The sequence below is a fragment of the Strix aluco genome, chromosome 5 (assembly GCF_031877795.1).
Source record: "Strix aluco isolate bStrAlu1 chromosome 5, bStrAlu1.hap1, whole genome shotgun sequence".
Lineage (NCBI taxonomy): Eukaryota > Metazoa > Chordata > Aves > Strigiformes > Strigidae > Strix > Strix aluco.
In genome coordinates, this window is record NC_133935.1 from 25,612,115 (window position 1) to 25,630,889 (window position 18,775).

At 42.3% G+C, this 18,775-nt stretch overlaps 1 protein-coding gene across 8 annotated transcripts in view; it reads left to right on the forward strand.

Annotated features, from left to right (window-relative positions):
* Positions 1-18,775, forward strand: part of STK38L (serine/threonine kinase 38 like) — a 60,238-nt gene that overhangs the window by 19,435 nt on the left and 22,028 nt on the right. For 4 of the 8 annotated variants that reach the window (XM_074826471.1, XM_074826470.1, XM_074826469.1 and 1 more), the window contains 4 exons: positions 10,546-10,690; positions 12,540-12,591; positions 13,814-13,936; positions 14,521-14,604. In XM_074826471.1, the coding sequence (XP_074682572.1) occupies positions 10,557-10,690; positions 12,540-12,591; positions 13,814-13,936; positions 14,521-14,604 (393 nt within the window). In that variant the 5' untranslated portion in view covers positions 10,546-10,556. Of the gene's footprint in view, positions 1-10,214; positions 10,261-10,515; positions 10,691-12,539; positions 12,592-13,813; positions 13,937-14,520; positions 14,605-18,775 lie in introns of all 8 variants that reach the window. The other 4 variants (XM_074826472.1, XM_074826468.1, XM_074826473.1 and 1 more) reach the window with 2 other exon arrangements.

Below are 18,775 nucleotides of genomic sequence, written 5' to 3' on the forward strand. Positions count from 1 at the left end.
TATTTTTGTTCTCAAAATGATACATAGATTGATACAGTGATATATATGTTCTCAAAGTAATATAAATGTTGAAATGCAAAAACAGTTGTATTGACTGTTCTTTACTAAAACAGTCTGCTAGTGAGGCAGAATGGTAATGCTTTCTCTTTTCAGTTGTCCTTGTTATCACTGTAGGGATCAGATGTTGCCATTATTGTTCCTTCTTGAAATAATATTTCTTTCTCTACCTTTGGTACTGATGGTTAGAGCTTCTGATGGTTTAGTGGTAAGAGTAAGGCACAGCTCCATCCCCACCGTTCCAAATCTGCTTCCCAGCTTCAGGCACTAGAAAGGTGGTAAGATGTATTCCTCTCTTAAGTCAAAAGACCGCACACATCTTTCCATCTTTGTGTATCCTGGGCCTCATCAAGGTAGTCTGCTTTCTGTGCCATCAGCTGTCTCCTTCTCCAAAAATCATAGTTAAAGAACTAAACTGTTGTAGTGGGATTTGAATGGACAAACATCTGCTCTCCAGTATTTCATATACAAACAAGATGCTCTACCTGCATTTGCAGCTTTTTAAGGCCAGAGGCATCTGTTGTGCTCATTAACTCTAGAGAGACTAGAGGCATTGCACAGGCCATAGCCGGTCATTGATGTTCCACATCTCATTTAGCAGTCAGTTCCTTTGCTGGCATGCACTTTTGTGTAATTACCATATTAATTTGATTGATGTGATCTAAAAAGAGCCTAGCAAGAGTCAGGGATTCGAACATGCATCAGTTAAAACAAACTTAGTGCACTCTTTTCCTCCAGCATTCTCCAATGCAAAAGTCCCTCCTAGTTGCCAAAGGTGAAGCCCCCCTCTGTTCCTCTTCCCTAGGCTCCTTAGAGAATAGAAAGGCTTTACAGCATCTGTAAAATTTGAGAGTAGAGTTGATTGGATCAAAGCTGAAAACGTATTACAATTTCAAGGAAACTTTATACAGGTGACATATTAGAAGTTCTTCCTCTGATTCTTTACTTCTGTCCTAAGTTGTGTCTCTTGGCCATGGAAGAGCTGGATGTAGAGAAACTCACTGTGACTGAATTTTACTTTTAGACAGTTGGACATGTTTTGGAGTGGGGCATATCTTTCATTAGACCTGAGTATAATTTTATGCAGAAAACTAGTAAGGAGGAAGCAGATTTTTGGTCACTGACCTTGCTCTGTTCATAATTATTTCATGATCCAAAACATTGCAGCAAAATATTTAGCACAGGATTTTTTATGCCAGTTCATTTAGTAGATCTTTAAAACAATGTTTTCTTGAATATGCCTGGATGCAAGTACCTGCTCAAAGCTGAGAAAATGCTTAAGTGCACAGGAATGCAGTTACTTCAATAGATAGAAGAACTTCCTGTTTTTAGACACTTTGAAGAGGACAAAGATTTGCAGCACTGTGAAACTTGGGGAAAGCCAGGAGAAAGGAAAGATACGAGTGAGCAAAGCAATGCCATTTCATTGCACAGCATTGTTAGTTTTTCAGCAAGCTACTGATTTCTCTTGTTGCCAGTAAATTAAAATGCATCAATTCAGATGCTGCAGTAAACCCTGGATGAGAGGGATGACTGCATTGGACTGCAAGTCTAGTTCCTTCATAGCATCTTGTGCTTCATTTAATCATACAGGGTGTTGTCCTGAGCTGATCTCCCATTTGGAACACTCCTTGGAAGACAGAGCAGTGTGTGGATACACCAGCACCTCTATTCCCTTCCTGTTCCTAACTCTAGTCCTCCATCCTTGCTGATGGAGCAGAAGTACAACCTCTCTATTTTCTCCTTTCTCTCTACAGGAGGTTAATGGGGTGGGTGGGGGCGTCCTAGCTTGCAGCGGCTGTGTAGTGCTGGCTGGGGTTAAACCCCCCCACACACGCATAATAAAACGATTTGAGTGGATACAGCTAAAATACAAATGATTGGATTGTCTTAAAAAGCCCTCTGTAAAGAAAATGAGTTATTTGAAAGGACTGAGCTCATGAAGATTTTTGATATGTCATTGCAAGTCACTCAACGCTGAACGAGTGTACAGGATGTCTCAATGTACTTTGGGACAGAGCGATTGATAGTAGAGCATAAAGAATGTAATTGTATTGCCAAAGGTTGAGGCAAGTGGAGCAACGATGGAAGTGACCTTATTAATGGATTTTTTCTAAACATTTGGTGGCCAGTCTCCCATTGTTAGTGAAAGCAAAGGTTATGATGTTTGAATTAAAAGGTTTTGCTACTTGAAGTGGACAAAAGATTAACTCTAAAAGGAAGAAAACAAAGTACATGTATTTTATATAGGTGTAGATGACATACTTTATATGTATACCCATATAAATATATATTTTTGTATACACATACATAGTTTCACCCAGCCCATATCTTTTCCTGTCAGGGAAATTATTTTGTGTTTGGCTGTGCTTGCTGCTCGTTGAAAGTAGCAGAGAACTGAATCACAGCCACTGTTCATGGGAGACTTCTGCTGTTCAGCCTCATTGAATAGCAGGAAATCCTGGAGTGCAGCACGACTCCAATATTCAGGTTTTATTCCATATTAGGAAATATTTCCTTATAATTACTGCGGGTGTGTTGGAATGATTTGCAAGATTAATTTCTGTGGGCCAGATTAAAAGATGAAGCCCTATCACTTCTGGGTTTTGGACAAACTCCATGGGAAGGAATGAACAGGCTCAGCCTGGGGAAGGGTGGCCCTTTTCGATCAATGCAGGTGAAACTGGCTGCACCAAAATTCTTTTAAAAGAAATTGTTTCAGCCCAGTGTGTTTTCTCAATCTGGGTTACGCAGCTTCTCGCACTGGCACAAAGCATCTAGTGGCAGCAGGAGAGAAACAAACAGATGGTTTGATGGAAAGTGGCATGGCTTCTTTCAGGAACAGTACTGGCTAATGCCAACGTACAGTGTGCATACAACTGTGGCCTTTGCAGGGCAGGGTTGTTGGTCTTTTTCAGAGGGTTTTTTTGCCTGGTCTACTCGGAGCCCCTCTTTGACATTTTGGGGTATTTGTAGGTTTAGTTGTCTACCCCAAGATAGGAAAGTAATTTGATGAAAGCATCTCTTACTTGGGTGCATTGGGTGAAAAGCTCTTCTGGGGTTTAGGGGGCATGTTGGAGCCAGCCACTGACACCCTGAGTTGCTCTCTGGGCCTTGCAGTCCCCTGGGTTTCCCTGGTGTCATCAGTCCCAGAAGCACAGCAGCTGCTGAGGCTGCAGGACCCGTGCAGCGTTTCCATCCCTGAGTCCTTTGTGTCTGTGACTGTCTCCTCAAGTTTTTTTCATGGTCGGGGAGGGGTCAGACACTGGGAGTGTCCACCCTTTTTGGTTTATGAGCTGGGGCTGGGTGAGTCAGTCACGGAGTGTTCTCTGCTTTTAGCTGTGACTATAATGGGCAATTCATCCAGACGCTTCATGGGGAAAGCAAGAATGACTTAAAATGGCTAAAATGTTTGAACATCTTTTGCTTTTAAATAGCAAAGCCTGTTCTGACAGGACTAATTTTACTCAGTTTCTTAGTGCTACTTTAAATAGAACAAATGTAATTCACTCTGTAACTTTTAAAGTAGCAAAACTTACTAGAACAAAATGTACGTTGTGGAATGAATAACAAGTCAAAGGAAATGAAGTATATAAATGAAGTAAATGAAATGCTGAAGTGTCAGTGATGTCTTGTTATCTCATTTTCCCTTCTCAGATGGGGACTGTTGTAAAAACTGGAGAGTGTCAGAAAGATCTGGTCTTGGCAATAACGTCAAAGAAGAATAATCTGCATGTTGAAGTATCTGATTTGTTTTATTTGGCAGGTAGCATATTAAATAAAATAGGGGCTTGTGAATGGTGAAACTGCTGAAAACCTGAAATATGTAGGAATGTAATATTTCTTTTTCTTTCTGAAGAAGCTAGTACCATCCAGATGTTAGAATGGGAATATCAGGCCAAAACCTATTGAGCTGAAGGTTTTTTTATTGACCTAAGTGAACTTTGGACAAGGCTTCATTCTGAACATGAAAATCGGTATTTAGTAATAACATGAGTATTAAGATCAAGCTTCAAGAGTTGAAAAATACTGGCCCATAACTGACATAGATTGGAGTGGTGGGGTTTTCATGTTTGCTTGCTGCTCAGAGACTTCAGGATCCTGTACTGTTTTGTTTGTTTCTGGATGTTTCTCAAAAGCTTTGGAAGTGGATTTAAAGTGGGTTATAGAAAAAGAAGGCAGGGAACCTCTCCAGGGAGGAGGTTTGGTATAAACAGTTGGATGGTGAAAATATGCACAGTGCAATTGCCAGATTTGTGCTAACAGAAACCGTTGTGAAGAAAGTAATTTTCCCTCTGGGCTGATACCACAGTATGACCACTTTCTCCTTCTGTTTCATCATTAGAACTATCAGCTGTTGTACAAGATTTTTATCTTTCTTTCTGTTTGCCTGTCAGTTCATACCACATACAGTTGCATGTTTCAGAAGTTGCTCAGGGTGCCTGGGTGTGTGCTGCTCCAGCCGGGCTGGTGCTCATACTTGAAGCCTTGCTGTATCCATGCTGCTTTCCTAGATAGCACTTTTTAAATATCCTCCTTGTCGGTAGTGGCTTTTAGTGCCCAGTTTTGTGAATTGCTTTGCTGTGTTTGTAAGGAGCCAAGCAGTGTTGCTAAGTCTGCTCTAGCTTCTTGCCCAGAAGAGCTCCGGCACTACGCATGGTGGTGATAGCTGGTGTTTTTGAAGGTACTTGCTTTATTGAGCTGTATGTGTTTACTTTGGAACAGGTCTGGCACCAAAAGCCTGTCTTTCCTTTCTCTTTTACCTTCCAGTTCTTGAAAAATGCCATTTGTATACTTCATTTCAGGATCAAGTTGAATGGCAAAATGTGTCATGCTGAGACAATGGGAACTTTGAAAGGCAGAAATATGTTTCAGTATCTGCCTTACCCAGAGGCTTTCATTCAAGAGCCAAATTCTCTTGGAATGTAAATGGAATTTTTATAAACTTTGCAGTTTTACTCTTTTTACTGCAGTGGAGTACTGCCTTCCTAATGCGCTGGGCTTTGGCTGCATGCTTAACTGTATAAATGAAAATTATCAACCTTTCTGTGAAGTGACGTAGCTGTTTTGGGAGGAATGATTGGTGTTTCCTGTCCTGCTGAACAACATGTATGTAGCTTTACGTTTTAAATCCAAATCAGAGACCCCAGCAGTGTGACGTAAGTAGCATTTTTCTGTCATGTGGAAAAAAACATGCTTTTCTCTGAGAAAATTGTATGTGGTGTTTGCTCCCTAACTTAAATATGCACTAAGTAATGAGTCCAGAGTGAACTTATTCTAGGGTTGCTGTATAATTATACTACATGCATGGTTTCAAAAATAAGAATGATATTTCCATTGTGCGACTTAGGTCCAGATTAAGTTGATAGTATAGATCCAGCCTTATTTGATAGTAAGAACGAGCTATATGATATAACAGAGCTGTGCAGGAGACTTGTCTGTAAAGTGACTAGCACATTCAGACCCGTTCTTACAGAAGTGAGGCCCAGTCGTGATGCACACCACTGTCTAAGTGGCACAGACTTGCTCTTTTGCTGGCACTCTGTGTAAGAGAAAGCAGGAATTGATCAAATAGGTTACTGTAGTATCCTGAGAAATGTGAAACCCTCTAATAAGGAAGATAGCTGGAAAGATTGGTTTCAGTTTTCACTGCTTGTAGCATACTCTCACATGTTTATATTCTCACTGAAGTGAGAAATTATTATAAAAGTAAATGTGAATGTTTGGAAGGATATGTTAGAAGGATCTGAAATGATGACCTTATCTGCTTGGGGGGGTGGGGTGTTTTTTGGTATGTTTTGTTGTTGGTTTTTTTTTTTCTTTTTACCATCAAAGTGTTTGAATCGTCACTACAGTTCAGATGTTTGGTGATGATGCTCTCTACTCCACATCCCTGCTCTCTTGCACTATTTTACAGGCTGGAAACTATGCCATGGGGTAATAAAGGGAATTTCTGGAGAACTTGTAGCACAACTGTGTGGGGATCCTGTTTCATCCCTTGTTATGCTTTTCTCCTTAAAGTCTAGAGCTACCTGGATATATAGAAATAGACTTTAAAATTACCGAGGGTGTCAAATCTCCATCCTTCCTTCCTGCCAAGCAATAGCTCTGTGCTCTGCCTTACCTTCATGCACCCTGGATGCCCAGAGCCGGAGCTGTGCAGGCTGGAGACAACTTGCGAGAGGTTTGGATTTTGTGTTCTCATCCCTTCCTGATCAGAAAGTGATCCCACAAAGTGACAAGTGTTTCTTTCAGGGGAGAACAGTTCTCCAGGTGCCTTGATTTCTTCCCTCTTTCCTCTTCTGAGTTGTTGTAGCAGGTGGGATTGGATGCCTCGGTGATTTTGTTCTCAGTAACCAGAGTCTTAATCTGATAGTCTAATACGAAAACATCAATGACAATGTTGGAGCTGCCAAGAAGTGCCCCAGAGAGGACATGAGTTTTGAGTTACCAGTTTTGCAACAGAAGTTGGGTGTGGGGTTTTCAACAGTGGAAACTCTTTCAGGAGAATCAGTTGAGGGTTTGACTTAAAGCTGTTGTGATAGATGGGAGTGCAAATTGAAATTGTAGTAAACACTGTGTGGCCTTTCTCTGCTTCCCAGTTGGGAGAGATCTGGGAATAAAAAGATCGAATTTATGCTTTGACCAGGCAGCATTTTCCTACCAACTGAAATTGTTCTGTTCTATTCTGTGGTGGATCAGGAGAGACTTGCTTAGAGGAGAGTTTTGAAAACTCCAGTTTGTTAGCTGTCCCCTTTCTGCTGCTGTACCTTCCTCTCCCTCATTCTTCAGGAACATCCTTCAGCTCCTCCCTGCTATGCTGCTGTCCCACCTGCCTCTGGGGGCAAGATTTTCCTTGGTTGCCCCACATCTGTAGCTCCTCATCCCCATGCCATAGGTGCTTGCTGCTGATGATGAGCAGGCATCAGGAGAAGGGCTTGTACTGTGAGCTCAGCCATCCATCCAGGAGGTGCAGGCTGGATTTCTGGGCCAAGCAGCAGATATGGCGTCTCTGCTTCTGGCAGCTCCAAGACATTGTCCTGCGGGCTGTGCGCTGCTCAGTGTGTCCTGTCGATTAGATCAGTTTCATTTGTCTCTCGTTCACAGCCGGTGGTGTATCATTGTGTTCTGAAGTAACAGGCCCTTCAGAAAGAAAGGTCTTTGGTCTTTGTCAGCCAGAGGAGTTTTGGCCAAATATGGCTGGCTGGTTTAATATGACCTTTTTTGTGGTCTAGGGAGTCTAATGCAAGGCTGGTGATACAGCAGGAGTAGAATGGTTCCGTTATGTAAATGGCATGAATTTTGGTGAATTAATAGGTTTTTGAGGACATTTTCAAGCAGTGTGGGTGGCACCTTTTAAAAACACTCCTGTTAATGTGGTGAGGTCAGCATAAGTAGTGTGCTATCAATAAAAGGCCTCATTTTGAAGCTTCTTCCATCCCGCCCCCCCTCCCCTCCGGTATCATTTGTTTATAAAGGTCATGCTTAAGGACTTGACTTGGTTACTCCTAACTGAATATTTTGTTCGGGATGTGGATTTGTGCTTTGTTTGGGGGTTTATTAGTTGCAGAGAGGTGGGAGGAAAAAGGATGAAGGGGTTTTCTTGTCTGTGAGTTGACATAGGATTTTGTGGGATACCTTGTGTCTTCTGCCAGGTCTGTGCTCTTTTCCACTTTGGGGAACCCAAAGAGCTTAGGGCATTTCTTGGTTTTACAAATTTCTTTTTGGTGTGTGTTGTGTTGTTTTTGGTTTTTTTTGTTGGGTTTGTGGTTTTTTTTTTTTCTCATGGTGACAGAACTAACTGGGGACACCAATTGCAAACTGAGCAAATGTAAAGTAAATTCTATCTCAAGGAAATGTGCTGTGGTACGGTGTGGTCCAGAGGCAGGGCTGGTGGGGTGTGCATAGGATTCACGGGATGCTGGAAGCAAACACTTGTGGTGATGTATCCCTCATACTTTGGTGGGCTTATGCCATGGTATGATGGTAAATAGCTTTCTCTGAGCTCACTAGTTTACAGGTTGGGTTCTAGTCTATATTTCCCTACTGTAGAACCACAGTGAGGGTCAGCCCTGCTATTTATGGCATAGTGTGCTAGTGCCAGAATTGTTACCTCCTTTTTACAGGCTTAATAAAATCAAGTGACTTAGATTTGCCATTTGGTAACATCTGCATTTGTGAGTATAGGAGCATGGGGAAAACAAATTAACAGGCAATAAAATTGCAGTGTTATTTTATCCTACCAGGAATACAAGATTTGCAAAAGATAAATATCCTGTTGCTTGCCAATGTTAGAGTGCACTCATACCTTAAGTAAAGATTAATCCATTTCAAGCCTGGGTTAATGCTACGCTATCCTGACACTCCAAAATGATCAGAAGGTGGGTTTTTACTCTATTAGGTCATTTCTTGAAATAATTTAATCACAGATGTCAGTGAGTGGTCCACAGTTGCTCTGTTTGATTTGGCTGTGTCAACATGCTGTAGGTTTTGCTCTCAGATACCTGTTTTATATTTATCTTTTCCCACCTATCAAGGGCGAAAGAGTGTAATATTGTACAACAGACGCAACAGGGAGAGTGGTGCTAAGTTCTCCCGGCTTTTGGAGAAAGGGTACATCTTTGTGTGAAGAATAGAACCCTTTAATTTTTAGTAAAGACTATTAAGAGTTGAAAGCTCTCATCTTTCTTTAGTAGAAAATCAAAGGGGATAAAAGATTGATTAAAAAATAGAAATACTGACATCTTAAAGCAGCTGTAGTGCTATTAAAACCTCTTTGTATATGTAAAGATATACATTTTTATTCTCAGAACTCTGGTGTCTTGCACAGTCCAAAATATACAGCTAAAATAATATGTACATAATGCTGTAAAACACCTTTATTTGTGACACAGCAGCTATGTTTCTGGCAACAAATACCTTATTGTTGCACCAAATCCAATTAAAAATCCACAAGATAAAATGCTGTCCTCACAGAGGGTAGCAGGTAAATCCAAAACAAAAAATGCAGAGCAGAGTTAAGCAATCTTCCTGCTCTGATACGAATGTGCCAAGTTTTCTTCTGTATGAAACTTTGAATCAATTCACCTTAAAAGGCATTAGGATCTCCTTGAAGATCATAAGCCTAATTTGGGATTTGTCTTCCTTAGAATCCCCTGGTGAAATATGAGGATTATGTAAATAATCAAAAGGAAGTGTATGTACTTCTGTGTAATTTTCCAAAACCAACCCCAAAACAACCTGAACAAAGGGGTGTGGGGCTGAGATGCTGCTATTCGTGGCTCCCCTCTGTGAAGCCCTCCTAAAGTGCCTCAACCCACATAGGGCAGGCAGTCTTAGAACAAAGTGTGCTTTTTTTTTTTTAATCTCCTCTGGCTTCCCTAGACCAGCTGCAAGGGACTCAGGACTGCCCTAAGATGTCTTTTCCCAGCATTAAAAGCATTCTTCTAGTACATCCAAGTTCTTTGTGTTCAGGATGAAAGCTATCAAAGAGAGCAGGCTTTCTTCTTTTCTCTTTCTTCACAGTTTTTAAGTGCTCAGTGACCATGTGCCCTGATCTATAAGTACTTTATCTACATGGGTATCCTATTTACAGCCACATAGAAGATTCTCCCCCAGTTTGAGAATCTGAACACAGGGAGTTCTGTAAGGAACAACTGCTCCAGAAAATGCTCATTTCATTGGCAACACAACAGGAAAGGAAAAGGAAAGGAAACAAATGGAAAGACTGGTTACCTAATGGCCTTGTGGTGAGGAAGGGTTTTCTATTCTTAGTGGTTGGTTGTTGCTTTAGAAAAGCAACCAAACAAAAAAAAGCAACAGAAGTTTTCAATTTAAAATAACCACAATTCCATTATTTTGTTTTCATGTGATGACTTCTAGAAATCCACATGTAATTTTAAGTGGCTTTAAAATTCAAAGATATTTGATGGCTGTCTTCTATCCTTGAAATAGCTTCTCCTCTGGATGGGATTAGGGTTTTTGTCCATTTATTTTCTCATTTTATCCTGTCCTTTTGGTAGCATCTAGAAGTTCTAGAGTCTGAAATTCTCAGAGTTGTGACATGTCCAGCTGTGGGAGTTGCCTGGTCCTCCTCTCACTTTTGCCTTTTACTTTTCATGCTCTGCCACCTCTTCCCTCCACCACGCTGAACTCAGGTCCTCTGGAGGTACATTTTCCTCATTTGTGGACAAGCACTGCTGGGTGAGCTGCCCCTAGGCTGCATAATTCTTTGCTATGATTCACCCTTTGTTTTGCCAACATGTTGTTATTTTTTTAGAGAGTGGGTATTAAGTCCTCCTGCTATCTTGGGATAATTTTATAATACAGGTTTTTTTAATGAAGTTTATTATGTCTAAAGAGCAGTCCCTTTCCTGTGAATTCTATAGCATCTAAGAATTTGGAGCTTGAGATGGGAAAAAGGAGTATTTTTTTAAATCTTTTTTTTTTTTTTCCAAGTGAGTAATGATTTGACATGCTCTGTCTCAGTACATGTTACCATGGCGATGACTGCAGGGACTACAACATCCTTTCCCATGAGTAACCACACCCGGGAGAGAGTGACGGTGGCCAAACTTACACTGGAGAACTTCTACAGCAATCTAATTATACAGCACGAAGAGAGAGAGACCAGGTACTGGCTCTGCTTCCTCTCACCCCTCTTCAGCTTTTCTTGGTTGACTTTTGGTGGTGTTTGTTCAAGGGTACTTTGATCCCCGTGCATGGAGCAGTTCTCAGTTTTTCTGTACTTGGTAGCAAGGAGCTAATCCCCAAAGGGCACAAAGGGCAGAGGCTACCTTTCAGCTGCTGGCTGTGCTGGTAAACCTGTGAACATCCCCTGCTACTGCACCAAGCAGTCACTGAGTGGCCACTGAGTGACCTCCACTTTTGACATTCTCATCAGATTATTACTACTTTGGGGAAACCACTCTGTGCAGGGTCTTATTTTGCAGCATGTGTGAGGTTTCTACTTCTGCATGTGGGGCTGGTGACCTCATTCCTCTACGTGTGCCACAAGGAATAAACTCTACAGAGGTAGATGTTGCAGAGCTGCTGATGGGTGATAACTTGAGTTTGTGTAAGGCAAGTGGCTTGTGGTGTCTGTTCAGCATGGAGCTTATGCCAAGACTCATAAACCCTGCAGAAGGAAGTGTATAGGAGGTAGGGAACAGGACTGATAAGAGAGGCGTTTGACAGGGTAATGGGGTAAGGAAAGGAGGCAGAGCTGAGGGTGGCCTGGGGTGGAAATAAGGGGCAGTAAATTTCATAGGGTTGGTGATGGAAGGTTTGAGAGGCTCTTGGGTGGGCAGGAAGAATTCAGGGGATAATCTAATACCCACCTCTAAATTCTCCTTGGGTGGTGTTGACTGGTATTCCTTGTGTGGGAGTATGTGTTGGTCATCTCCACTTTAACTTCTCTCATTGGTGCCCAGTTCTGCCTCAGATGTGGTGAAGTTCTACTTGAATTAAGTGTCAAAGCACCAAGCATTTGATTATAATGAATGTTGTGTTTCAGATTGTCATCAGCATGTGAAATTATCATTCCCCTGGTAATATGTTTTCAATTGAGGGGTTTTCAGCTGAGCAGCAGGGTTTCTCTTCATCATACTTAGTTGTTATCCCCTGTAACTGAGTTTCTTCTAGTTAGGAAAATAGACTGTCTACCGAGGGCCTTTAACTTAGGGGATCCTGCTGTACTTCCCAAAGTGCAGAAAGACACCAGCAGCTTGGCACCCAGCCTTGAAACTCTTGGCCACTGCTAATGGCTAACCAGCTTTCTGAAAGTTGTACCCTGACAGTCATAAAGAAGCATCCCATGGGTGGAAAGAGGGGTCCATTGGACATGTTGCCATGTGCTGAGCCCCCGCTGTCTGTGGGGTGCTCCCAGGCTTCACTCCCTGCTCAGACCCTCCCAGCCTGGCATGGCACCAGCTGGAGAAGCCCTGGGATTGGTGAGCCCTGGCCCAGGCAGGACACTGGGAGGAGACAGCGATGAATCCAGGAGGTAGAGTTAGTTGGCATGAGAGTAAGGGGAGCAGGACCAGGTGTGTGACCAGGGAGAGGTCAGCAAGGCTGGGGGGACTGGAGGTGAAACCTGGAGCTGGCTGAGGTGTTGGGGGTAGAGCTGAGATTGAAATGGTGCAAAAAAAACCTTCTTTATTCTGATTTTAATCCTAACTGATAAAACCAGCTTTACTTCAACAAGATTGTATGAAGAAATAGAAGTCATTAGAGTGATTATATGTTTGGACCTTTAATGCTCAATTCGGCAAATACATAAATATGTGCTTTAATTTGCTTGCACATTATCAACAGCTTTGGTCACAAATGAGTAAATGGATGGAGTGGGCAGTAAGTCTTCAAATTTCCATTAGAGACAAATTCTTTGGTATCTGGAATATGTGAAGCAAAGGCATTTTCTTTCTGTAGTGTATGTTTGTTTTAATAATAAAAAAACAATCTTCTATTTCTCCCCTTTGCAGGCAGAAGAAGCTGGAAGTGGCTATGGAAGAGGAAGGCCTTGCAGATGAGGAGGTAAATACTACTTAAGTACTTTGAAGAGACTGCTTTTTTCTCACTACTTCAAATTGACATTTGAGGAACTTACAGAAACATTAGCTAGCATGACATTAGGTTTTATTTTGTAAATGAATGTTGCCCCTGTAAATAACTTATTAGGGAAGCTGTGAATGATACTTGCAATAGCTAAGGCTTTTCATGCCACCCTTAGTCCTTATGAGACATATGGCCACAGCAAGTATATAGCATGCGTTTCAAAGATTAAAATTGTTTGCCATTATATCTGGCAAGAAAAAAAAGGTGCAATGTGCTTGGAAGAAGTGGGTAGAAAGCAAAATGCTGAACCATTTTTTCCTGATTTAATAAATGGGGCACACCCTTGCTCCATTTGGATACAGATGAGGGATCTCTGTCCGGTTGTCATCTCTCAAAACTTTGGATGGTAAATTGCTTTTCTGAGGTCCATCACACCATAGCTGCCTGTACTGCCTTCAGGATAGGCAGGGAAATAAGTAGGAACAGTGCCTTAGTGATTTCTGAGTCTGTGTGGCTCCTGGGAAGAGGGAAAAGCGAGTGTTGATGCGTAATGCCATCTTGTGGTTTTAAATGATGCTGTCATCCTAGTACAAAATCTGGCAGGTTGATGGATCTCGTTAGCAGCCTCTGAGATCTTCTCGGTATCTTTGGGAGCATAGGTTGGTACTTGTCTTCTCTCAGATTTAATCCCACTGATATTTTTGTAGAAAAAAAAAATATGACAGGATTTGGACAGATTTTTCTTTCAAATACAAGTGTTTGCCTGCTATAAACCAAATGGATTTTGCTATAGACTGTGTAAGTTGGATCTCTGCTGCCTCTTAGGCTCCTTGTTGCCTGTCATCACTCTTTCCAGTGGGGTACAGGTTTCATGCTTCACACTGCCCCAAACTTTGGCCTTTGGACTGATATACTTCGAACCAGTATGATTTTTTTTTTCTTCATTACTTTTTTATTGCTGCTTCTTTATAGCTAGGTAATAAAAAAATTAAAACAACCCCCTAAAAAAGTGAAATTGGCCTGAGGCCTCTTTTATAAAAAGACTGTGCTCATGCATCATACGTTGAGAAATTCAGAAAGTCTTTTCCTTTTACATTTCCTTTGTAATACTAATGAGAGAGAGAATACTTCACAGGAATACGTATATCTTGACTTTCTACTGTCAAATGACTTACAAATTTCTGCGTATGTGTCTCCTTAGAAAAAACTGCGTAGGTCACAACACGCTCGCAAAGAAACAGAATTTCTGCGACTGAAGAGGACTAGACTTGGCTTGGATGACTTTGAGTCTTTGAAAGTTATAGGAAGAGGAGCATTTGGGGAGGTTTGTGGTATTCTTGCTTGAACAGGATATTAAAATTGGATTTAACATTAAAATGAAACATTTTAATTACAGAATAAAAAGTTCCGATTGGGGAGTTTTATTGCCGAAGAATAGCTATTTGAGTAATTGTGTGAGACTGATAAGTCCAGTAATGAATTACATGCATCGATTTCTCAAGGCCCCTGGGAAGGCCCTTAGTTTCCCACTGCTTCTGAAACGGATGTTGCCCACATGGCCCCCTGAAATGATGGATTTGCACTTGCACAGCTTCTCTCTGTAAATATCTTCCCTGCCCGGTGTCACATCACAGTTGTATCTGTTCCTGAATTCTAGCATACACAATCTCACAGCTACCTGGAATTTACTGTGCCTGCTGACTTTTCCTAAAACAATAACTACTTCAAACTCTCTGTTCATTACTAGTGTTATACATGTACACGTACATTTTATCATGTGTTTTCAAATGTTTAACAAAAGAACTTTTCCATGCCTTCCAGTATTTTTTTGGGCCTTCCAGTAGATTCCACGCTGAGATCTAGTTTCTGAGGTAGAGAAGACTGATTGGGTTATATTTCTCATTATAGGTACGCCTTGTTCAGAAGAAGGACACGGGTCATATTTATGCAATGAAGATACTAAGAAAAGCAGATATGCTGGAGAAAGAGCAGGTTTGTGTTGTATAAGTCTCCTAGATTTCAAGCTTACGCTGTCTAGAAAATTGCCAAATTTCTTTGTGGCAGATACTATTTGGTAATATTTTCCACTTCAAAAGCCTCAGTAATGGGGCTTTATAGTAGTCCAAAACATCTATGGAGTTGTTACCACATTAGAATAAGTTGTTACCACAAAAGAATAAGTAGAAGTTAGGAAATAAGGTCCTGTAACAGCATTTTAAAAAATGTTTCATTTACAACCAATTTGCAATAGTGACAAAGATGTTTATTTTTCTTTCTCCCTTCCTTTATCAATGCAGACCTTTATAGTACTTAATCTGTAAACTGCATTCAAGAAAAATCCTTCTTGAAGAGTAATACTGTGCCAAAGTAAAAACTGAGAGGATTTAATGTTTTCTTTTGTTGGTTAGTTACCAACAGATGTCACACTGTTCATTGGCTTTATTTTGCTTTTTAGTTGGGTCTTGTTAGTTTGGGTTGGATTTTGCTTTTACTTTTTAGTTAACACTTCACTCTGAATTCCTGGTAGGACACAAGAAGTACTTTAGCACCACAAAGCAAAGAAATCAAGTGTGGATGTCTCAGGCAAAAGGGCAGATAAGAGGACTTTTCCTTACCAGCCCAAACCTTACCCATCATTTGCTCTTGTATTACATTTCCCTGCAGTGGTACTTGTACTTAATTTTCTTCCTGATGCAGACTTTTTGTCTTCTCAAGCCCATGCTCTGAATATAGGGAACCAGAGGAGCAGCATGTTCTGCACAGCAGCCAGGATGTGTGTGGCCCTCTTGTTGAAGCCCTGCTGCCATTTCATAACCTGATGTGGCAAGGAGGCTGAGCTCACACTCTCCATTTAGTTTGGGATAGTAATCTTCCCTGCAAAATGTTTATCTGCTGTAATTTTCATTGCCTGGTTTGTTCAATGGAAAGCAACATAGGACACAAATACAAGAAAATTAAGATTGTTATTCAAGCCTGCTAGCACTGGGTGATACCGTGGCTGTTTTTTAAGAAAGGTTTTAATATATCTATGTTGAGGAGTGGAAGGTGGAAAGAAATATTTTCTAATGAGAACAGAGAGAGATAAATCAAAGTTGGAGTGTCTCCTACAGAGAGGGAACCCATTGCCCTATGAAACCATGTGAAAAGAGTAGATACATGTTAAGATGTTCCTGGCCAGTAGAATTGGGGAAGACATGCAGAAGACTGTTTGCTGCTTATTGGAAATAGCCCTCAAAGCTGGAATAGTGGTACATACTTTCTCTCCAGAGAAAGCTTCCTGGTATATGAATAATGAAAATCTTACAGCTGTCAAGAAATATTTTTCCACGCATGTCTTTTGTTTGCCTTCAGGATGAGGGTACCTTCTAGTGAAACACACACCCCTCCTCCAATCTCCATTATTCTTAGTTACCAGTGAATTCATGGGGTAGCGGCTCTCCATACATTTTTCAAAGCCTCAGCTGGGACTGGAATATCCTGAGCAAGGTCAGATGTTGGTCTTGGGCAAGTGAGTTTGGGAACATCAACAGCAGTGGTGACCATATCAGTTCTGGGCCAGCTTCATGCGCATCACTTGGAGGAATGGCTCCATCTTCACTTCCCTTTCCCTTCTGCTTAAACAGCCCAAGACCCTTACCATTTTTACACTGTTTTAATACTGGCCACTGAGCGCATTGCTGTCTGCTGTCATCTGTAAGGGCCCTTTTCCCACTTGGCTAAGGCACTTGCTGTACAGTTCAAGTAAGGTTTGCCATGAATGCCCATAGGAGCAGTTTCTGTGTACAATGTGGGTTTAGGAACTAGACAGTAGTTCACTGTCAGGCATTTATCTCTTCACAGTGATGGAGGAATTGGGTTTTTGCAGGAAGTAATTAGTTTAGACACTCACTCTTGCTAGAGTAGTTTCCCCAGGCTTATCTCACCAGGTTTAAACTGTGAGATACCTGTATAGAAGTAGCTATTAGCTCTTTGTTTCTTTGTATACATACATGAGAAATCTGGTAACTTCTGACAGTAATCATAATTCATATATCATTTTACCTCTTGGTTCTTGCATTCTTTAAGATCAGCTCTGGCCTTTTCCAATAATTTTGTCAGCGTTTGCATCTTGAGTTGCACATTAAATTTTTGTCTGAGCTTGCAGTATGGAAGTATTGGGCGTGGCGCGTCAGAAGGGTGAGGCGTGTCAGTTTGTGTGGCAGTTCGTGCAGGCAGGGCGAGCGGACAGGGCGCAGTCTATCTCCGGGCTCTAGAGCCTATCTGAGCTAGTTTCTCTTATCGTCCTCCATGAGTAGACTGAACCATGGTCTCCACTCGGATCAAAACCACCACCAGAAAGAACGTGGCGACCCAGACGGAACTGCCACGCAAACATGCAGCGGTCCAGGTTCAGGGCTGCAGGGAGTGTCTGAGACTGTCAGTCCTGTCGGAAGGCACCAGTGATAACACCTGTGTGCGCTGTGATCAGCTGGATGACCTGCTCAGCCTGGTGGTGGAACTCAAAGAAGAGGTCGAGAGATTAAGAAGTATTAGGGAGTGTGAAAGGGAACTTGATTGGTGGAGTAACACCCTAGCACCCCTAAAGCAACAGGAGCAAATGGAGGTTCCAAACGAGGCAGGTAATCCCTCAACCTCTTGCTACCAGGCAGAAGGAGGGGACCTAAGAGATGGAGGCTGGAAACAGGTCCCTGCTCGGGGAGGCAGGAAGATCCTCTCCCGACCTCCCTCACCCTCCATGGTATCCCTTCACAATAGATTCAGGGCCCTGGAACTTTTGAGTGAGGAAGAGAAGGAGGAAGGAAATGAGACAAACAAGGAGGAAGACCAAGGTCCACCAAGGCCGGGTCATTCTAGACCAGGTATTAAAACCAGTTCTAAAAAGAACCCCAGAAGAGTCATGGTAGTGGGTGACTCCATTCTGAGGGGTACCAAAGGCCCCATATGCAGACCGGACCCGTTTCATAGGGAAGTCTGCTGCCTCCCTGGGGCCCGCATCAAGGACCTCAAGGCAAAACCCCTCGCTCTAGTGAGACCCAAGGACTACTACCCTCTCCTGGTTTTTCAAGTAGGTAGTGACGACATTACTAGAAGTCCTAAAGCAATTAAGAGAGATTTCAGGTCCTTGGGGAAAGTGATTAAGGGGTCGGGGGCACAAATTGTGTTCTCCTCCATCCCTTCAGTTGGAGGGATGGATGAAAAAGAATACAGGAGAACTCAACAGATGAACTTGTGACTCCAAGACTGGTGTTACCATCAGGGCTTTGGATTTTTCAATCATGGGTTGGTATACAGGGCACCAGACCTTTTGGCATTAGATGGAATGCATCTGTCCCATAGGGGGAAGAGGATCTTGGGGCAGGAGTTAGCTGGGCTCATTGACAGAGCTTTAATCTAGATTTGAAGGGGGGAAAACATCAGCCCATCTGAAGTGCATGTATACCAATGCACACAGCATGGGTAACAAACAGGAGGAGCTTGAAACCATGATGAAACAGGAAAATTATGATGTTGTGGCTATTACAGAAACATGGTGGGATGTCTCCCATGACTGGAGTGCGCCTGTTGATGGCTACAAGCTCTTTAGAAGGGACAGACAAGGAAGGAGAGGTGGTGGGGTGGCGCTGTATGTTAGGGGCTGTTATGATTGCCTTGAGCACAAGTGTGGCGAAGACAGGGTAGAGTGTCTTTGCATTAGAATCAGAGGGAAGGCCAACAGGGCAGATGTTGTAGTAGGAGTCTACTATAGGCCACCCACCCAGGACAGAGAGGTGGATGAAATATTCTATAGGTATTTAGGAGAAATTTCACGATCGTTTGCCCTTGTTCTTGTGGGAGACTTTAACTTCCCAGACATCTGCTGGAAATACAGCACAGTAGAGCGAGACCAGGCCCGGAGATTCCTGGAGTGTGTGGGAGACAACTTCCTGACGCAACTGGTGAGAGAACCGACCAGAGAAGGTGCCCTGCTGGATCTCCTCTTTGTGAACAGAGAAGGACTGGTGGATGATGTGGCGGTCGGAGGACGACTAGGGCACAGTGATCATGAAATAATAGAGTTCTCTATTCTTAGAGAGGCCAGGGGAGGGCTAAGCAGAACTGACATCCTGGACTTCAAAAGGGCTGACTTTGTCTTGTTTAGGCACCTGCTTGAAAGGATCCCTTG